The sequence below is a fragment of the Macaca fascicularis genome, chromosome 10 (genome assembly GCF_037993035.2).
Source record: "Macaca fascicularis isolate 582-1 chromosome 10, T2T-MFA8v1.1".
In the NCBI taxonomy this organism is placed as follows: Eukaryota; Metazoa; Chordata; class Mammalia; order Primates; family Cercopithecidae; genus Macaca; species Macaca fascicularis.
The window spans coordinates 66010705-66029382 of NC_088384.1; the positions used below are offsets into that span (position 1 = coordinate 66010705).

The window sequence follows — 18678 nt, forward strand, 5'->3', positions numbered from 1 at the left end:
GATATACTTGAGATTCAAACACCCAAAAGAGTAAAAGTAAATGGATGAGAAAAGATAATCATGCAGACAGCAACTACAAGAAAACTGGAGTGGCTATACTGATATCGGATAAAATAGACTAAAACAAATAAAAAAATGTTACTGGAGGTAGAAGGTCATTTTATAATGATAAAAAGTAAATCCATCAAGAAAAAGATGTAACAATTAAAAATACAGGTGCACCTAATAACAGCACCAAAATATACAAAACAAAACATATGGCAATTCAACACTGATAGCTGGAGACTTCAATACTCCACTTTCAATAACAGAACAAAACAGAAGATCAACATAAAAACAGATAACTTTTAACAACACTATCAACAGAGACCTAACAGATGTTTATAGCACATTACACCTAACAACAGAATATACATTCTCAGGTGTACATGAAATATGCTCTCGAAAAAATTAAAAGCATAGAAATAATACAAAGTATATCCTCTAACCACAATGAAATTAGAAATCACTAAGAGAAAAAAAATTAGCAAATTCACAAATATGTGGAAATTAAACAACACTGTCAAATAACCAAGGGGTCTAGGAAGAAATCAAACAGGAAATCAGAAAATACTTTGGGATCAATACAAATGAAGACACAATATACAAAATGTTACGGAATACATATAAAGCAGTGTTCAGATGGAAATTTATAGTTGTAAATGCTTAGATTAAGAAATATCTCTTCAGAAGTATTTGGCTCTGAAAAAGTTAATTAAAAAAAAATCTCAAATCAATTACCTAACTTTCCACCTAAGATACCAAAAGAGAGTAAACTAAACCTAAAGCAAGCAGAAAGAATAAAAGATTAGAGCAGAAATTAATGAAAAGAAAATTCAAAAACAGAGAAAAAGCGAAACCAACAAAACTAGTTTTTTAAAAAGATCAACCAAAAAATGACAAACCTTCTGCTAGTTTAAGGAAAAAGGAAGGAAGATTCAAATTACTAGAATCAGAGACGAGAGCGGACATTACAGTTAACCTTATAAAAACAAAAAAAAGGATGATAAAGAAACACTATAAATAGTCATACACCAACAAATTAGATAACTTAGATGAAATGGACAAATTACTAGAAAGACACAAACTACCAAAAATGATTCAAGAAAGAGATAATCCGAATAAACCCGTAACAAGTTAAAGAGATTAAATCAGTAATCCACAAATTATTCACAAAGAAAAGTCCAAGCCTAAATGGCTTCACGGCTGAATTACATCAGACATTCAAAAGAAGAATTAGTACAAATTCTTCATGAATTCTTCCCAACAATTCTGAACACATTTTATTGGGCCAATATGACCAATACCAAGACCACACAAAAACATAAAAGAAAAAACTGCAGACCAGCGTTTCTTATGAGCATGGATGCAAAAATCCTCAACAGAATACAGTCAGCCCTCCACATCTGTTGATTCTACTCTGTGGAATAGGCCAATCACGGATCGAAAATATTCAGGAAAAAAAATGGACAGTTGTGTTGGTACTAAACATGTGCAGACCTTTTCTTGTCATTATTCCCTAAACGATACAGTGTAACAACTACAGCATTTACATTGTACCAGGTATTTAAGTAACCTAGGGATTATTTAGAATATACGAGAAGATGTGCATAGATTATATGCAAATACTAAACCATTATATATCAGAAATTTGAGCCTCTATTGATTTTGGCATCCACAGGAGGTCCTGGAACCAATCCCTCACAGATACTGCAAGACGACTGGACTAGCAAACAGAAGTCAGCAATATATTAAACTATTATACACCACCACCAAGTAGGATTTATCCTAGAAATGCAAAGTTGGTTGAACATCCAAAAACCAATCAATGAAACACATCATATAAACAGATTGCAAAGCAAAATCACATGATCATCTTTATACAGAAAAAGCATTAGAAAAATCTAACACTTTCATGATTAAAAAAATACTCAACTAGAAATAGAATGGAAATTCTCAACATAAAGGGCATCTGCAAAACAAAACAAAACAAAAAATCCAACAGTTAACATCACACTTGGCGGTCAAAGCCTAAATGCTTTCCCTCTAAAATCTGGAACAAGACAAAGATGCCTGCTCTTGCCACTTCTATTCTGGAGGTTCCAGCCAGGGCAATTAGGCAGGAAAAAGAAAACGTATTGGTATTAGAAAAAAAGAAATTAAACTGTATTTGCACATGACATGATTTTCTATATAGAAAATCCTAAGGAATCTACTAGAAAATTATTAGGATATATGACTTCAGCAAGGTTATAGGATACAAAATCAATATATAAAAATAAATTACATTTCTATACACCTGCAATGAGTATTCCAAAAATAAAATTAAAACATTCTCACAATAGTATCAAAAAACTAGGGCTAAATCTAACAAAGAAATGCAAAATTTATATTTTGAAAACTACAAAACATTGTTGACAGAAATCAAAATAGTTCTAAATAAATAGAAAACATCCCATATTTATGGAACAGACGACTCAACATTAAGATGACAATACTCCTCAAACTGATTGACAAATTCAATGTGATCTATACCAGAATCCCAGCTGATTTATTTGTAGAACCTGACAAGCTGCTTATAAAATTTCATATAAAATTGCAAGGCAGCCGTAATAGCCAAAATAATCCTGGAAAAGAATAAAGTAGGAATCATACTCTATTTCCTGATTTCAAAGCTTACTACAAAGCAACAGTAATCAAGACAGTGTGGTCCTGGGACAAGGATAAACATTTAGATCAACGGAATGGAACTGAGTCCAGAAATAAATGCACATAGCTATTATTAGCTGATTTTTACATGGTGTCAAGATCATTTAACGGAGAAAAGAACAGTCTTCAACAAATGGCATAGGACAACTGGAGAGCCAATGCAAGAAAGTGAAGCTGGACTATTACTTCACACCTTAACTCAACTCAAACAACTCAAAATGGATCATGAACCTACATTTAAGAGCTAAAACTATAAAACTCTTCCAAAAAACAGGTGTAAATCTTTGTGACCTTGAATTTGGCAGTGGAATTCTTAGATATGCCACCAAAAGCACAAACGATAAAAAGAAAAAAGCAGATGAACTGCACTTCATCATCAAAATTTTAAACTTTTTTTTGTTTTTTGAGACTGAGTTGTGCTCTTGTTGCCCAGGTTGGAGTGCAATGGCGCGATCTTGGCTCACTGCAACCTCTGCCTCCTGGGTTCAAGCCATTCTCCTGCCTCAGCCTCCCGAGTAACTGGAATTATGGGCGCCCGCCACCAGGCCCGGCTAATTTTCTGTATTTTCAGTAGAGACACGGTTTCACCATGTTGGCCAAGCTGGTCTCAAACTCCTGTCCTCAAGTGATCGGCCCGCCTCAGCCTCCCAAAGTGCTGGGATTACAAGCCTGAGTCACCACGCCCGGACAAAATTTTAAACTTTTATTCTTCAAAGGACACCATCAAGAAAGTGGAAAGACAATCCACAGAATGTGGGAAAATATTTGCAAATCATTTATCTCATAAGGGGCTTATATTCGGAATATATTCTTTAAAACTCTTACAATTCAATAACAGGCCAACCCAATTTTTAAAAGGCAAAGAGGCCGGGTATGGTGGCTCACGCCTGTAATCCCAACACTTTGGGAGGCTGACGCAGGTGGATCATCTGAGCTCAGGAGTTCGAGACCAGCCTGGGCAATGTGGCAAAACTCTGTCTCAATCCAAAATACAAAAAGTTAGTCGGGTATGGTAGTGCCTGTCTGTAGTCCCAGCTACTCAGGAGGCTGAGGTGGGAGGATGAACGTGACCCTAGGAGATGGAGGTTGCAGTGAGCTGAGATTGTGCCAATATCCTCCAGCCTGGGTAACAAGAGTGAGACCCTGTCTCAAAGAAAAAGGGGGAAGAGGAGACAAAGAACCTAAATAGACATTTCTCCAAAAGATACACAGATGGCCAGTAAGCACATGAAAAGATGCTCAACACCACTAGTCATGAGGAAAATGCAAATCAAAACCACACGAAATACCACGTCACACACCCACTAGAACGGCTAAAGCCAAGTCAGGTAACAAGTGTTGGCAAGTGTGGGATGGTTCTTTGGCTGGCCTTGGACCAACTCAGTTCCTTTTCTTGCTCATAGTTCTCAAAAGTGACTGTAGAATGTGATGGGAATGCAATATCCTGAAATAGGGAAGAACTGCCTAAAAATGTCCAGCCTTGCTCCTGTCCCTCCCAGGAATGTAACATCTTGAGTGATGGCACCACTGCCTGGGACAAGGTGGGCTCTGTACCTTTCACCCCCGGAAGCAGAACGTTTTTCAAAGCATTAGCTCAGTGTGTCACATGAACCCTGAGGTGTATAACCCAGAGTGGGCTGCCTTTTGGGGTTCCTCTGCCACCATGCAAGTGTGGCCCCTGCAGTCAAGACTCTATCTGCCCTGGGCACATTTCCTGAGCCATGGGGGACCCATTCAGAATGAATCCTAGGCTTCTGTTGTCCTTTACTGTCTATTTGTAAATAATAAACTCTCTTCACGTAACACTGTACGTGGATGTCCTTATCTCATCAGACTCAGACAAGTTGGTAAGCGGCACACAGTAAACATGCTTCACATCAAAAATGTGGAAAAACTGGAACCCTCATACATTACTGGTGGGAATATAAAATAGTGCAATCACTTGAGGCTAGGAGTTCAAGACCAGTCAACACAGGGAAATTCCATCTCTTTAAAAAAAAAAGTTAGCCAAGCATAGTGACACATGCCTCTAGTCCAAGATATTTGGGAGACTGAGGCAGGAGAATCGCTTGAGCCCAGGAGTTCAAGGCTGCAGAGAGCTATGATCATGCCATTGTACTCCAGCCTGGGCAACAGAGCGAGAACCTGGGAAAGCGGCTGGCAGTTCTTCAAATGATTAAACCATGTAATCCAGCAACTCTACCCCTAGGTATACACCCAAGAAAAATGAAAACATATCCACATAGAAATGTAACATGAATATTTAAAGCAGCATTATTCATAATAGCCAAAAGATAGAAGCTGTTCAAATGTTTATCAACAGATAAATGGATGAACAAAATGTGGTATATCCATACAATGGCACAGTATTTGGCCATAAGCAAATAATAAAGTACTGAAACGTGCTACAACACGGGTGAACTTTGAAAACGTAATGTTAAGTGAAAGAAGCCAGCCAGAAATGACCATATTCTATAGATTCCTCTCACGTGAAAGTCCGGACTAGGAAAAATCTACACAGACATAAAGTAGATCAGTGGTTGCTTAAGGTTGGGAGAAGAGGTGACAGCAGATAGAGGGACAATAGCTAAAGAGTACAAGTTTCTTTTCAAGGTGATTAAAATGTTCTAAAATTGACTGTGGCGATGGATGCACACATTTGTGAAAATATTAAAAATCATTGAGCTGTACACTTTAAATGGGTGAATTTTATTGTATACAAATCATATCTCAACAAAGCTGTTTAAAGAATGTGGTAACCAGCTCCAAAAAAACAATCATATTGGAGAAAATAGAATGTAGGATAAGGATAAATGTCCGCCTTATTATTTTTCTCCCTTCCCTCAGAGTGATATCAGCCTATCACAAAAGTAGTACTCAATGAAATGGAAGAGAGAAAAGAGGCAGTGGAGGAAACCTGGATTTCATTACATGAAAACAGTAAGACCACACTGTACACTACAACGCAGCATCACCAAGAGTTAGACTCAAAAACATCTCTGCCTTTACTTGGACACATAAAGTACTAAAAATTAATTCACCAAATAAAATTCTGAAATCAGATTTCCCAAATAGTTGCCATTTAGCAAATGCTTCTGTACTAGGAATGTATAACTGGTATTAATACATCTAATCCACACAACCACCCTCTGTGATACACACATAGCCAACTTTCACTATTCATGAATCCTGTGTTTGCAAATGTGTCTACTCACTGAAATTTATTTTTAACCCCAAAATTAATAATCATGGTACTTTCGCAGTCATTTGTGGACATGCACAGGGCAGTGAAAAATTGAGTCACCCAACACACACATTCCCAGCTGATAACAAATGAGGACACACAGCCTACTGGTTTCAGCCCTTGCACAGAGATCACCAGAGGGGAAAACTGTAGGGAGCAGCAGTGTAGCGTAGTGTGATAACTTACATCCAATTTTGCCTGAGAATGGCTCCTTCCTGATTCTTCACTTGAAGAACTGCAATATTACTTATACAAAGTCCATTAAGGAAAAGCCTAACTTAGGAGCACGCTTTTGTAACAGAAAGCAGAGTCTCGGCCAATCACAGCAGTTGAGCTTCAGTCAATCACAGGTTGCCAACTTACCTGGCCATATTCAAATAAGCCAAAGATCAAACTGTTTTTATATCTCACTTCCGTTTTCGAGAGCTCCCCAAACCTCTTCTGGTTCTGAGGGCCACTCAATTGGCAAACTGTTCACTGCTCAATTAAACTGTGTTATTTGATTTATCTAGGGCCCAGGCATGGTGGCTCATGCCTGTAATCCCAGCACTTTGGGAGGCTGAGGCAGGCAGATCGCCTGAGGTCAGGAGTTCAAGATCAGCTTAGCCAACGTGGTGAAACCTCTACTAAAAACACAAAAATTAGCCAGGCGTCATGGCGCACATTGGTAGTCCCAGCTACTTGGGAGTCTGAGGAAGGAGAATAGCTTGAACCCAGGAGGTGGAGGTTGCAGTGAGCAGAGATCGCCCCACTGCACTCCAGCCTGGGTGACAGAGCAAGACTCCATCTTCAAAAAAAAAAAAATTTTATCTTGGGGTTTGGTTTTAACAAGAAGCTCCAGCTCTCCAGAGTTTAGGCATTTAAGTCATTTTCCGATGGTCAGAAAGCTGATAAATGGAAGACTGTATGAGCCAAGCAGTTAAAGTACATGAAGTGAAGAAGCTGATGATTGAATCAGTAAAGAGTACTTAGTAAGTAAGCAAAGAGAATAAAATGAAATCATAAAAACACAACCTAAGGCCGGGCGCAGTGACTCACACCTGTAATCCCAGGAAGTCAGGAGATCGAGACTATCCTGGCTAACGTGGTGAAACCCCGTCTCTACTTAAAAAATAAATAAATAAAACACAAAAAATTAGCTGGGTGCGGTGGCGGGCACCTGTAGTCCCAGCTACTGAGGCAGGAGAATGGCGTGAACCCAGGAGGCGGAGTCTCGCTCTGTCGCCCAGGCTGGAGTACAGTGGCATGATCTCAGCTCACTACAACCTCAGTCTCCCGGGTTCAAGTGATTCTTGTGCCTTGGCCTCCTGAGTAGCTGGGTTTACAGGTGTCGTACCATTACGTTCGGCTAATTTTTTTTTTTGTCACTTTTTTAGAGACAGGGTTTCACTATGTTGTCCAGGCTGCTCTCAAACTCCTGGCCTCAAATGATCCATCTTCCTCGGCTTCTCAAAGTGCTGGGATTGCAGGTGTGAGCCAACGTGCCTGGCCATCAATAACCATTTTAAATATAAATGTTCTAAATGGCCCAATTACAAAGCAGACTAGAAAAACAATTTGGTGGTTCCTCAAAATGCTAAACACAGAATTACATGATCCAATGATTCCAATCATAGGTACACACTCAAAAGAATTGAAAGCAGGGACTAAAAAAGATACTTGTACACCAATGTGCACAGCAGTGTTATTCATAATAGCCTAAAGGTAGAACCAGTCAAAAGTGTCCAGAGTGTGACATATACTCCCACATACAATGGGAGTATCATTCAGCTTTAAAAAGGAATAAAATTCTGAGACATGCAACAACATGGACAAACCTTGAAAACACTATGCTAAGAGATATAAGCCAGACACAAAAGGAAAAATATTATGATTTCATTTACATAAGGTAGCTAGAATAGGCAAATTTATAAAGACAGAAAGTGGGGAGGGGGACAAGGAGCTACTGTTTAACGGGTAGAGTTTCTGTTTGGGATGATAAAATTGTTCTGGAAATAGACATTGGTGACAGTTGCACAACAACGTGAACATACTTGGTTCCATTGAATTGTACACTTAAAAACAGTCAAAAAGGTAATTTTATGTTATGTATGTTTTACCCCAATAAAAAGAGGGCGCAGAGATTCTCAAACTGTGTTAAAAAGCCAGACCCAACTGTTATGTTACCTACAAAAATGTCCACTGTAAACATAAAGATGCAAACAGACTAAAATAAAAGGATAGAAAAAAATACACCATGCTAACACTAATCAGAATAACTGGCTGTATCAATGACGAATAAAAGATTTCTGAGCAAATATTAACCAAAAATAGTGAAGGTCATTTCATGATAAGCATATTATTCATCAAAAAACTAGAACAATGTTAAGCATTTATGTACCTAATAAAAGAGCTTCAAAATACACGGAGCAAAAACCAACAGAACTGAAAGGAGAAACAGGAAAATCCAAAGCTTATAGTCAAAATTTCACAGCAGCAAAAAATGTATCCTTTTCAAATGCACATAAACCATTCATAGAGACCATATTCTGAACCAGTCTGATAAACTTTAACAGAACTCAAATTAAGTATGATCTCTGATAAGTGAATTAAATTAAAAATCACTAACGGGAAAAAATACCTGGAAAATCTCCCGTGTGTGAAAATTAAGTAACACTCTTAAATAACCAATGGGCCAAAGGGAGTTCTAGACTATATTTCTAAATGGATGAAAATGAAAATACAACATGTCAATATTTGTGGCACACTGTTTAAACAATATCTAGAAGGCAACTTATGGCACTCAAGATCTGTATCAAGGCCGGGCACGGTGGCTCAAGCCTGTAATCCCAGCACTTTGGGAGGCCGAGACGGGCGGATCACGAGGTCAGGAGATCGAGACCATCCTGGCTAACACGGTGAAACCCCGTCTCTACTAAAAAATACAAAAAACTAGCCGGGCGAGGTGGCGGGCGCCTGTAGTCCCAGCTACTCGGGAGGCTGAGGCAGGAGAATGGCGTAAACCCGGGAGGCGGAGCTTGCAGTGAGCTGAGATCCTGCCACTGCACTCCAGCCTGGGCGACAGAGCGAGACTCCATCTCAAAAAAAAAAAAAGAAAGATCTGTATTAAAGAAGAAATGTCTCAAAACAATGACCTCAGCTTCTACCTTAATAAACAAGGAGGAGAAAAAACAAGTTAAACCCAAAGTAAGCATAACAAGGAAATAAATATAAGAGCAGAATCAAAGAAATAGAAAACAGAAAAACGATAAACAATGAAACCAAAAGCTAGTTATCTGAGAACAGTATAGCCAGACTGATAATGGGGCAAAACAAAGAAAGCAGAATTACAAGTATCAGGAATGAGAGACAGAACATCACTACAGATTCTAACAATATTAAAAGGATAATAATAAGTTAATAGGAAGAAAAAACAAAAGAGAAGTAAAAACAGAAGGAGTGAAAACATTTTTAACAAAAAAAAGGATAGTAAGAAAATACTATGAACAACTTTATGTCAGCCAATTCAACTACTTAGATCAGGGGTGTCCAATCTTTTGGCTTCCCTGAGCCACTTTGGAAGAAGAACTGTCTTGGGCCGCTAATACTAACGATAGCTGATGAGCTGAAAAAAAAGAAAAAGTCTGTGCATAAATCTCATGATGTTTTAAGAAAGTTTACGAATTTGTGCTGGGCAGGATTCAAAGCATCCTGGGCCACATGCAGCTCGCAGGCCACAGGTTGGACAAGCTTGACTTAGATGAAATGGGCAAAACCTGTGAAAGATACAAACTAAAAAAGCTCATCCAAAAATAAATAAATAGGTAACCTCAATAGTTCTAGATCTACTAAAGAAACTTAATTTGCAGCTTAAAGCCTTCCTACAAAATTCCAAGTCCAGATGGCTTCACTGGTAAATTATATCAAATATTTTAGGAAGAAACAACACTAACTCTATACAAACTCTTCCAAAAAACTGAAGGAACTCAATTTGAGGTCAACATTATTCTGACACCTGAACTAGACATTAAGAGTGCTACAAATATCTTTTGTGAACAGAGACATAAAAATTCTCAAGACAACTTTAGCAAACTGATTTCAACAGTATATAAAAATAATACAACATGATCAAGTGGGGTTTAATCCAAGGAATGCAAGGTGGCTTTAGGATTTAAAGACCGATAATTCACCACATAATTAGACCAAAAAATGGAAACCACAGAATGAACTAAAACTATAAAACTTCTCTAAGAAAACACAAGAGACTTTGGCTTTGACAAAGGATTTCTTAAATACAAAAAGCAGAAATATAAAGGGAAAAAATTAATCAGACTTCACTATAATTTTTAAATGTTTGCTCCCAAGACATTGTTAAGAAGTAAAAAGACAAGCCACAGATTAAAAGAAAACATTTGCAAAAGATATATCAAACTAAAGATTTCCACCTAGAATATGTAACAAACTCTACATTTAAGTAAGACAACCGAAGGTAAAAATGGGCAAAAGATCTGAACAGATGCCTCACCTCGCCCGTGATAATATACAGAAAGCAAACAAGCATCTGAGGGAAATGCAACTTAAAACCACAATAAGGTAACAGTACACTGGAATACCTAAAACTAAAAGGGCTAACCATATCAAGTGTTGGTGAGGAAGTTGAGCAACTGGAACCCTGATATGCTGCTGCTGCCAACGTAAAATGGCACAACCAGTATGAAAAACAAAAAGTCTGGCAGGTTTTTCTATTTAAGTAACCACACACCTACTATACAATCCAACCATTTCACTCCTAATCTTTTTTCCCCCAAATAAATGAAAGTGTATTTCCCTACAAAGACTTGTACACAGATGTTCATAGGTTTCTTTTTCTGAAAGCCAAAAACTGGAAACAATCCCAATGTTCATCAATCATCTGAATAAATAAATAAAATGTGGTGTATCTACACACAGAATACTATCCAAAAATTAAAAGATGAGGCAGGCAGACCACTTGAGGTTAGGAGTTCAAGACCAGCCTGGCCAACATGGTGAAACTCCGTCCCAACTAAAAATACAAAAATTAGCCAGGTGTGGTGGCATGCGCCTGTAATCCCAGATGCTCGGAAGGCTGAGGCAGGAGAATTGCTTGAACCCGGAAGGTGGAGGTTGCAGTGAGCCCAGATTGCACCACTGCAGTCCAGCCTGGACAAAAGAGCAAGACTCCATCTCAAAAACAAGGGAAAAAAAAAGAAACTACTTACACATACAATAATGGATGAATTTCAAAATAAATAAGATGAATGAAAGTAACTGAGGCAAAAAATGAGTATATACTAAATAATCTCATTTATAAAAAATTATAGAAAATGAAAACTTATCGATAGGGTCAGAAAGCAAATCAGTCAGTGGTTGACAAGACAGGTGGCAGGGAGGGATGGTAGAAAGGAACTACAAAAGGGCAGAAGGAATGTTTTGGAGGTCACGTTCACTGTCTTGGTTGTGCTGGTTTCACAGATGTATGCACTGTATTAAATTATACACTTTAAGCCCAGGAGTTTGAGGCTGCAGTGAGCCGTGATTGCACACTACATTCCAGCCTGGTGACAGAGCAAGACCTCATCTTTAAAGAAAGTTAAAAAAAAAAAAAAAAATTGTACACTTTAATTACCTGCAGTTGATTCTATGTCAAGTATACCTCAACAAAGCTGCAAAAAGGCCGAAGGCTGGTGGAGGTTTCAAGGAAAGCCAGAGAATGAGAGAGAAAATAAAAATAAGAATACATGAGTCTAGGAGAACCAGTATCCTGAGTCTGGAAGGGAAGAGAAAAACGTCAAGAAATCATCAAACAGCATTCCCTAAAATGCTGTTTGAAGAACATAAGACTCCAGACTCAAAGAGTGAGCCACGTACTGATCAAAATGAATCTGAATTTAAAATAACATCTATACCTAGGTACCTAATAATGAAAGTTTACACTATCAAGAAAAAGATCTTTTTAAAATCTAGAAAGGAAAACTGATCACAAAAGAATGAAAGCATACGAGCACAGAAATGAAGTCCTTCTGGTTTCCACACTAGCTCTGACATTTATCAGCTGAGGGACCTTGGTATCTATGATACTCTACCCTGCTGTGTTTCCATTTTCTCATCTGTAATAATAATAAACAAAAATAATCATTATTTTTCTGAGACGGAATTTCGCTATATCACCAGGCTGGTGTGCGGTGGCCCGATCTCAGCTCACTGCAACCTCCGCCTCCCGGGTTCAAGGGATTCTCCTACCTCAGCCTCCCAAGTAGCTGGGACTACTGGCACGCCACCACACGCAGCTAATTTTTGTATTTTTAGTAGAGACGGGTTTCACCATGTTAGCCAGGATGGTCACCCACCTCAGCCTCCCAAAGTGCTGGGATTACAGGTGTGAGCCACCATAACATAATAACAATATTGGTTGTCTCTAAATATCATGCTTCTATTATTTGTACGTAATAAAAATAATTACAACAGTAGGAGTCATGTGGTTGTAAGGATCAAACAAGTTAATGAAGTTCTTAAGACAACGGTAAATGCTATATAACTGCTGGTTAAATAAATATATCACATTAACACCGAACTTGTCATCAACACCACTAGATGAGAGAGTACAAAAGAACAATTTCTTTCAAAGTTTTCAGGGAACCTAATACTAAAACTCGAATTCCTGGCCAGGTGCGATGGCTCATGCCTGTAATCCCAGCACTTTGGGAGGCAGAGGCTGGTGGATCACCTGAGGTCAGGAGTTCAAGATCAGCCTGCCCAACATGGTGAAATCCCATCTCTACTAAAAATACAAAAATTAGCTAGGCATTGTGGCGCACCTGTAGTCCCAGCTACTTGGGAGGCTGAGGCAGGAGAACGGCTTGAACCCGGGAGGTGGAGGTTGCAGTGAGCCAAGATCACACCACTGCACTCCAGCCTGGGTGACAGAGCTAGACGCTGTCTCAAAGAAAAAAAAAAAAACCTCGAAATCCATGCCTAGCTAATGATCACTCACGTGTATAAGGGTAGAATGGAGCTATTTTGGGGCCTACAATGACTCGGAAATCTCACATCCCACACAGCATTTCTTAAGAATTAAGAATAAAAACTAAGAAAAGATTTAAAGGAAGAAAGACGGGCCAGGTGCCATAGCTCACGCCTGTAATCCCAGCACAAGGGGGGCCCAGGCAGGCGGATCATGTGACGTCACGACAGAGAACAGCATAGCCAACGTGGCAAACCCCGTCTCTACTAAAAATACAAAAAAAAAAAAAAAAAAAAGCCAGGTGTGTTGGCTCATGCCTGTAATCTCAGCAATGTGGGAGGCTGAGGCAGGCGGATCACCTGAGATCAGGAGTTCAAGACAAGCATGACCAACATGGCAAAACCCTGTCTCTACTAAAAAAAAAAAAAAAAAAAAAAAAATTTAGCTGGGCGTGGTGGCGCACACCTGTAGTCCTAGCTGCTCCAGAGGCTGAGGCATGAGAATGGCTTGAACCCAGGAGGCCGGAGGTTGCAGTGAGCCACTATCACGCCACTGTACTCCAGCCTAAGAGACAGAAGAAGACTCCGTTTCTAAAACAAATGAAGAAAGATGCTGATCCAGAAAACAGTACCTCCCACTGAAGAAAGATATGACAGCAATAATAATAATAAAATCCCAGATGCAGCTTTCCAGCAAGCCTACAGAATAGCCAGGTATGACAGCAACAAAAATAAAGAAGACCCCAAGGAGGACTCTTCAAGAAGAAAGACTCTTGATAGACTACCTGGTAAAATAGAGTTTGGGTGCAGAAAGATGTAAAGTGGAAAAAAAAAAGGCATCCCCAGGGAAAAAGACAAAAGCAGCACAAAAAACAAAATCGCAGTACATAACTTGAATCCACACAGTGTCAATGCTCAACTATCCTATTTGATTTTTCAGCTTTTTAAATCTGTATAGTCAAAGCCCTGATCATTTAATTTTGGATGCTCACAACGCAAAGTACAGCTGACAAACTTGAGGTGAAAGGGAAGAAAAGCTAAGATCGACCTTAGAAAGCATTAAGTCAAGGGATACTTTACACAGGTGATGGAATGAAAAAGGCAAATTACTTAGTTATAAAGCTTACCAATGAAATATATATAGTGATTTACTCCATTAAGAGTATAGAGGGAGGCTGAATAAGTGACTAAATCCTCTCCTATCCAGCTAGAATTCAACAGATCTAAAAGCGATAAAGTATAAGTATACTTAGAGACAGAACCAAAACAGTTAAAAGTGGAGAAATGGGATGAGAAGGGGTAGAGCAAGAACTGTTGCTTTTTGTTTAACCCACGTAAAAGTTCAATAAAGTTCGATTAAAATTTTACAAAGGAAGCAAGCATTCAATTTAGCAGTTGCTTTTTGAAAAAAAAAAAAAACAAGAAATAGTGGGAATGTCACTAAAACAAGGCTTTTGGTTCCTCCTTGGATAGAAGCCAAGAAAGTTTAAAAAAAAAAAAAAAAGCAGAAATAAGTTCACACTGACAGGCAAGCACTGCCTTCAAAAACCAAGGAGTGAGGTACGCATGATGTGCCTCCGAACATTTCCAATCCAGAAATTCTAATTAAGTGTACAAAATCGAACTCGCACGGAATGATGAAAACAATAAAAACAAAACTCAATAATGGCCAAAAATCTACTTACATATTAACAACAAAAATTGTACTGCTCGAGTATATCCAGCAATCTTGAAATTTTCAACAAGCACCCACCCTGTCCAGTAGTCGGGGCACACAGAGAAGGGTAACTTCTCAGAATTCTATAGCGTTCGTCCTGGACCTGACATACTGCTTTCAGCGCCCAATCTAACCAGAACAACAAATGGTCCTGAACACTAGGAGAAAACCTTTCAGGCACGACTGATAAACAACGAAAAGCTCGCCGCCAGGGATTCCTTTAAAAGGTTGTCAAAAAGCAGGCCTCCGAATCCGTGCATCCGTAACCCGCTAGCTCAGCCGACCTGGCATGCATTGCTCAACAGCCTCTGAACCTCTCCCGAGACCCAAAACGCGCGGTCTCGAGAGGAAACAAAGCAGTGGGCGGGGCCTTCCGGTGCCGGGAAAAAGCGGGTAGGGGAGGAGCGGCCCTCCGAGTTCAGAACCAGATAGGCCCTTGCCCAGCCTAGGGTCCCGAATCCCTAGCCCCCGGGGTCCTGAATCCCACAGCCCGCGTCCCACCGCGTGTGGGGCTGCGACTGCTCGCGAGGCTGGCAGCAGGGCGCGAGCTCCGGCAAGGCTCCCCGGGGGCAGGCGGCGGAGCCCGAGGGCCGCGGCCTAAACATGCCAGGACCCCCGGCTCGAGTGTGGCGGCCGCCTGGAGCCTCCTCACCTTCTCTTCCACGCAGTTGACTATGATGGACGGGTACTTGCGGCTGAGCCAGCGGAAGAACGCCGGGACTCCCATAGCTGCACACGGCTGGAGGCGGCGGCTGCCCGGCTGACGAGCGTAACCAAAGAGACGGGAGCGGCGGCTGAGGGCACCAGCACTTCCTCCCACGTGCGCCCCTGAGACCGGAAGTGACGTCACGGCGCCGCCGCCGGGGAAACTGGGAAGGAGGCTCGGCTGGGTGACAGAGCGGCGGAAAAGGGCCTCGCCGGGCTGCTTGTCGGAAGCGGGGTCCGGCGGCGGACTGGGTAGCGAAGGCTGCAGCTCGCCCTCGGTGGTCCCAGCCACGGAGCGCGAAGCCGAGCGCGTCTGAGTCGCGGGGGCTCATGGGCGACTACTCTGCCGCGGCTCCGCCGGGGTCTCCCAGCCCCAAGCCCTCCGGCTCCCTGAGCGCAGAATCTGTGCGCTCTGCATGCCCGGGGGGAGGTCTCCCTTGCCCGTTTGGTTACCTCTTGTTTGGAAGAACATGTCTTCTTTTGCCTCCATTCTCACCTATCTCTATCTAGGATAGAATCGAAGCATCAAAACTCACTCGTTATTTCCATTTCCTGGTTTCTCCTGGTTTTGTGCCACAGTACGTAACTGGACTATCGAAAGGAGCATTTTAAAGTATTTTACAGTAATAATGGCTGGTTTGCACCAACAATTTGCTTGTTACTTATGCAAATAAATAATTATAATAGTTACCGAATGGAATCTAGCCGGGGTTTAGCATCCAATACAACCTTCTAGCTACAATTATGGGTATAAACTAATTGCTAATGTGATTTTCCAGCATTTTCTGAGCGTTTACAGTGTACCAAGACATTGACTAAGGGATTGCCCTGTGTAATCATCACTTGAGCCTTGTGAGGGTACTGTTAGCACCCTCGTGTAAATGACAAGAAAGCCAAGTTATAGAGGGGTTAAGTCACTTACGCACATAGCTTGTTTCAATTCAAGCAAAGATCATTTTTAATCCGTCCTTGTTCTAACACGATACTTTTATCCTTTGTTTTCTGGTGGTCTCAAACGAATTTTTTTCATATGTAAGGAGAGGTCTGGAAGAGGAGGTTTATTTGTCCGTTTGCTCAAGCCTGGAAGTCTCCCTGAATCCCCTCTTGGTTTGACACACATCACACAGTGCTAAATGCTCACCTCAAGAGGCCTCTGTGAAAGTATTTCTCCGAGTTACCTCGCAGGCAGTATTTATTGCCCCTCCTCTGTGGTCTGATGACTACTTTGTTTAAACTACTAGTGTGGAAATTAGAGAAATTGTCATCCCGTGTTTTACTTAAGGATAGTCAAAACTATTCCAAAGTATTATGTCTGTGGTGAAATTCCTCCTTTTACGTGGAAACAGCCCCTCTGGTTTCCCTAGGAGGTGCGTTATAGGAACATGCACACCATAGGCAGTTCAGGGATAGCTGGCCAAGTTGAGCCATTTAGAATCCTCAACCAGCATTTTGGCGTGTGTGTGTGTGTGTGTGGCGGGGGTGGTTATTGTTTTCTTTTTGTTTTTTCAGACGGAGTCTCGTTCTGTCACCCAGGCTGGAGTGCAGTGGCAAGATCTTGGCTCACTGCAACCTCCACCCACCGGGTTCAAGCGATTCTCCTGCCTCAGCTTCCCGAGTAGCTGGGATTACAGGCGCCTGCCGTGACACCCCGATGGTTTTTGTGTTTTTAGTAGAGATGGGGATTCACCATGTTGGCCAGGCTGGTCTCGAACTCCTAACCTCAGGTGATCCGCCCACCTCGGCCTTCCAAAGTGCTGGGATTACAGGTGTGAGTCACTGCGCCCAGCCTTACCAGCACTTTTGAGCTTTGAACCATAAGAAATTTAAGACTGCATCTTTCCAGTGCGTGAACGCTAAAAGATAAGAATTGGGACTTGTTGCCAGTAGACAATGAGAGAAGCAGGGTTAATTCCCTGGTTCCAGTTAAATCCCTCTCTTCCTGCAGTTTGATTAAGTCTGTCCTTTGATTCTGTGAGCCAAAAAAGTTTCTTTTCTTTTCTTTTCTTTTTTTAGGACAGAGTCTCTCTCTGTTGCCAGGCTGGAGTGCAGTGGCGCCATCTCGGTTCTCTGCAACCTCCACCTATCGGGTTCAAGCAATTCTCACACCTCAGCCTTTCGAGTAGCGCCTCAGCCTCCCGAGTAGCTTGGACTACCAATGTGTGCCACCACGCCTGGCTAATTTTTGTGTTTTTAGTAGAGACGGGATTTTACCATGTTGGCCTGTATGGTCTCAATCTCTTGACCTCGTGATGCGCACACCTTGGCCTCTCAAAGTGCTGGGATTCGAGGTTTGAGCCACTGCTCCCGGCCAAAAGTTTCCTTTTGCCCTAAGCTGGCTTAGACTAAATTCTTATCCCTTGCAAAGGAAAGAGTCCAGTAACAAAATTTAGAGAGTGCAAGCTAATTCACCTGGGCGGTGAAATTGGTTTGCATAGAAGTACAAAAATTGGAGTTTTGGCACTCAGAGAAGGGGCGGGTAAAGAGAGAAGAAACTTGAAAGGTGGCAGGAGGATATGGACTAAGTATTGTGACACTTTCCCTGGCCCAATGTGTCCGGTAAAGCCTGTCAGACTCAGGCTTGGTATGGGTTTTTCTTGTAGAAATCAAATTAAAAGTCTCCAGTTGGGGTCACTGTGGTCTGGAACCACCACGGGTTGGGCAACACAGAGCTCTAGAAGCAGAAGAGATGAGAATTTATTAGTGTTAGAAATTAGCAGGGAGGCCAGGTGTGGTGGTTCACATCTATAATCCTAGCAAATTGGGAGACTAAGACAGGAGGATCACTTGAGCCCAAGAGTTTAAGGCTGCAGTGAGCTATGATTGCACCACTGCACTCCAGCCTGGGTGACAGAGTGAGATGCTATCATAAAAAAAAAAAAAAAAAAAAAAAAAGAAGGCCGGGCATAGTGGCTCACGCCTGTAATCCCAGCACTTTGGGAGGCCGAGGCGGGCGAATCACAAGGTCAGGAGATCGAGATCATGGTGAAACCACATCTCTACTAAAAATACAAAAAATTAGGCGGGCGCTATGGCAGGTGCCTGTAGGCCCAGCTACTCAGGAAGCTGAGGCGGGAGAATGGCATGAACCCGGGAGGCAGAGCTTGCAGCGAGCCGAGATTGCCCGCCACTGCACTCCAGCCTGGGCGACAGAGCGAGACTCCGTCTCAAAAAAAAAAAAAAAAAACAGGCTGGGCGCGGTGGCTCAAGCCTGTAATCCCAGCACTTTGGGAGGCCGAGACGGGCGGATCACGAGGTCAGGAGATCGAGACCATCCTGGCTAACGCGGTGAAACCCCGTCTCTACT

The 18678-nt window shown here is 41.4% G+C and overlaps 1 protein-coding gene across 8 annotated transcripts in view; it reads right to left on the reverse strand.

The window, feature by feature from the left end:
- Nucleotides 1-15465, reverse strand: part of XRN2 (5'-3' exoribonuclease 2) — an 87037-nt gene extending 71572 nt beyond the window's left edge. For 5 of the 8 annotated variants that reach the window (XM_005568203.4, XM_074004639.1, XM_065522699.1 and 2 more), the window contains exon 1: nt 15322-15465. Coding sequence is in view for 1 of the 8 variants with exons in the window: in XM_005568202.3 (XP_005568259.1) it covers nt 15322-15396 (75 nt within the window). In the remaining 7 variants the exon portion in view is untranslated. Of the gene's footprint in view, nt 1-14637; nt 14991-15321 lie in introns of those variants that run through there. The other 3 variants (XM_074004638.1, XM_005568204.4, XM_045362404.2) reach the window with 2 other exon arrangements.
- Nucleotides 15466-18678: the final 3213 nt, after the last annotated feature.